Source organism: Pygoscelis adeliae, unplaced genomic scaffold (genome assembly GCF_000699105.1).
Source record: "Pygoscelis adeliae isolate BGI_AS28 unplaced genomic scaffold, ASM69910v1 Scaffold458, whole genome shotgun sequence".
Lineage (NCBI taxonomy): Eukaryota > Metazoa > Chordata > Aves > Sphenisciformes > Spheniscidae > Pygoscelis > Pygoscelis adeliae.
Genome location: NW_008825352.1, coordinates 81665 through 82030, shown reverse-complemented (window position 1 = coordinate 82030; position 366 = coordinate 81665). Strand labels below are relative to the sequence as shown.

General features: G+C 68.9%; 1 protein-coding gene across 1 annotated transcript in view; it reads right to left on the bottom strand.

Annotated features, from left to right (window-relative positions):
• The window catches only part of RLTPR (RGD motif, leucine rich repeats, tropomodulin domain and proline-rich containing), a 24794-nt gene that overhangs the window by 2790 nt on the left and 21638 nt on the right, over nt 1-366 (bottom strand). Inside the window, exons 31-32 of the mRNA XM_009330369.1 lie at nt 307-343; nt 58-126 (exon numbers count right to left, since the gene is read on the bottom strand). Coding sequence (XP_009328644.1) covers nt 58-126; nt 307-343 — 106 coding nt within the window. The remainder of the gene's footprint in view (nt 1-57; nt 127-306; nt 344-366) is intronic.

The following is a 366-nucleotide window of genomic DNA, read 5'->3' as shown; positions in this document are numbered from 1 at the left end:
CGCCCGCTGCCCGGGGGGCCGGGGTGCCCCCCGCCCCGGCCCCCACCGGTGACCCACCTGTGGACACGGAGTGCGTACGGGCCTTCAGGGAGGGGGGAGAGTCTGCAGAGCTGTCCACGATGTCCCCTGCAAGCACAAGCCACCAGCAGCATCAGTGAGCCGGGGTCTGCCCCATGCCACCAGCACCCAGCGAGAGGGGGGAACGTGGTGGGACACACAGCTGGGAGCCTGAGGGGGCCTGCCCGTGCCCACCCCGTGGGTGCCCAGCTGAGCAGGGATCAGGGTGAGGAGGATGCAGCCCCTCACCATCTGAGCCGGCTTTCTTGATCTCGCTGTCTTTGCTCTGCAACGGGAAAGAAACCCGGT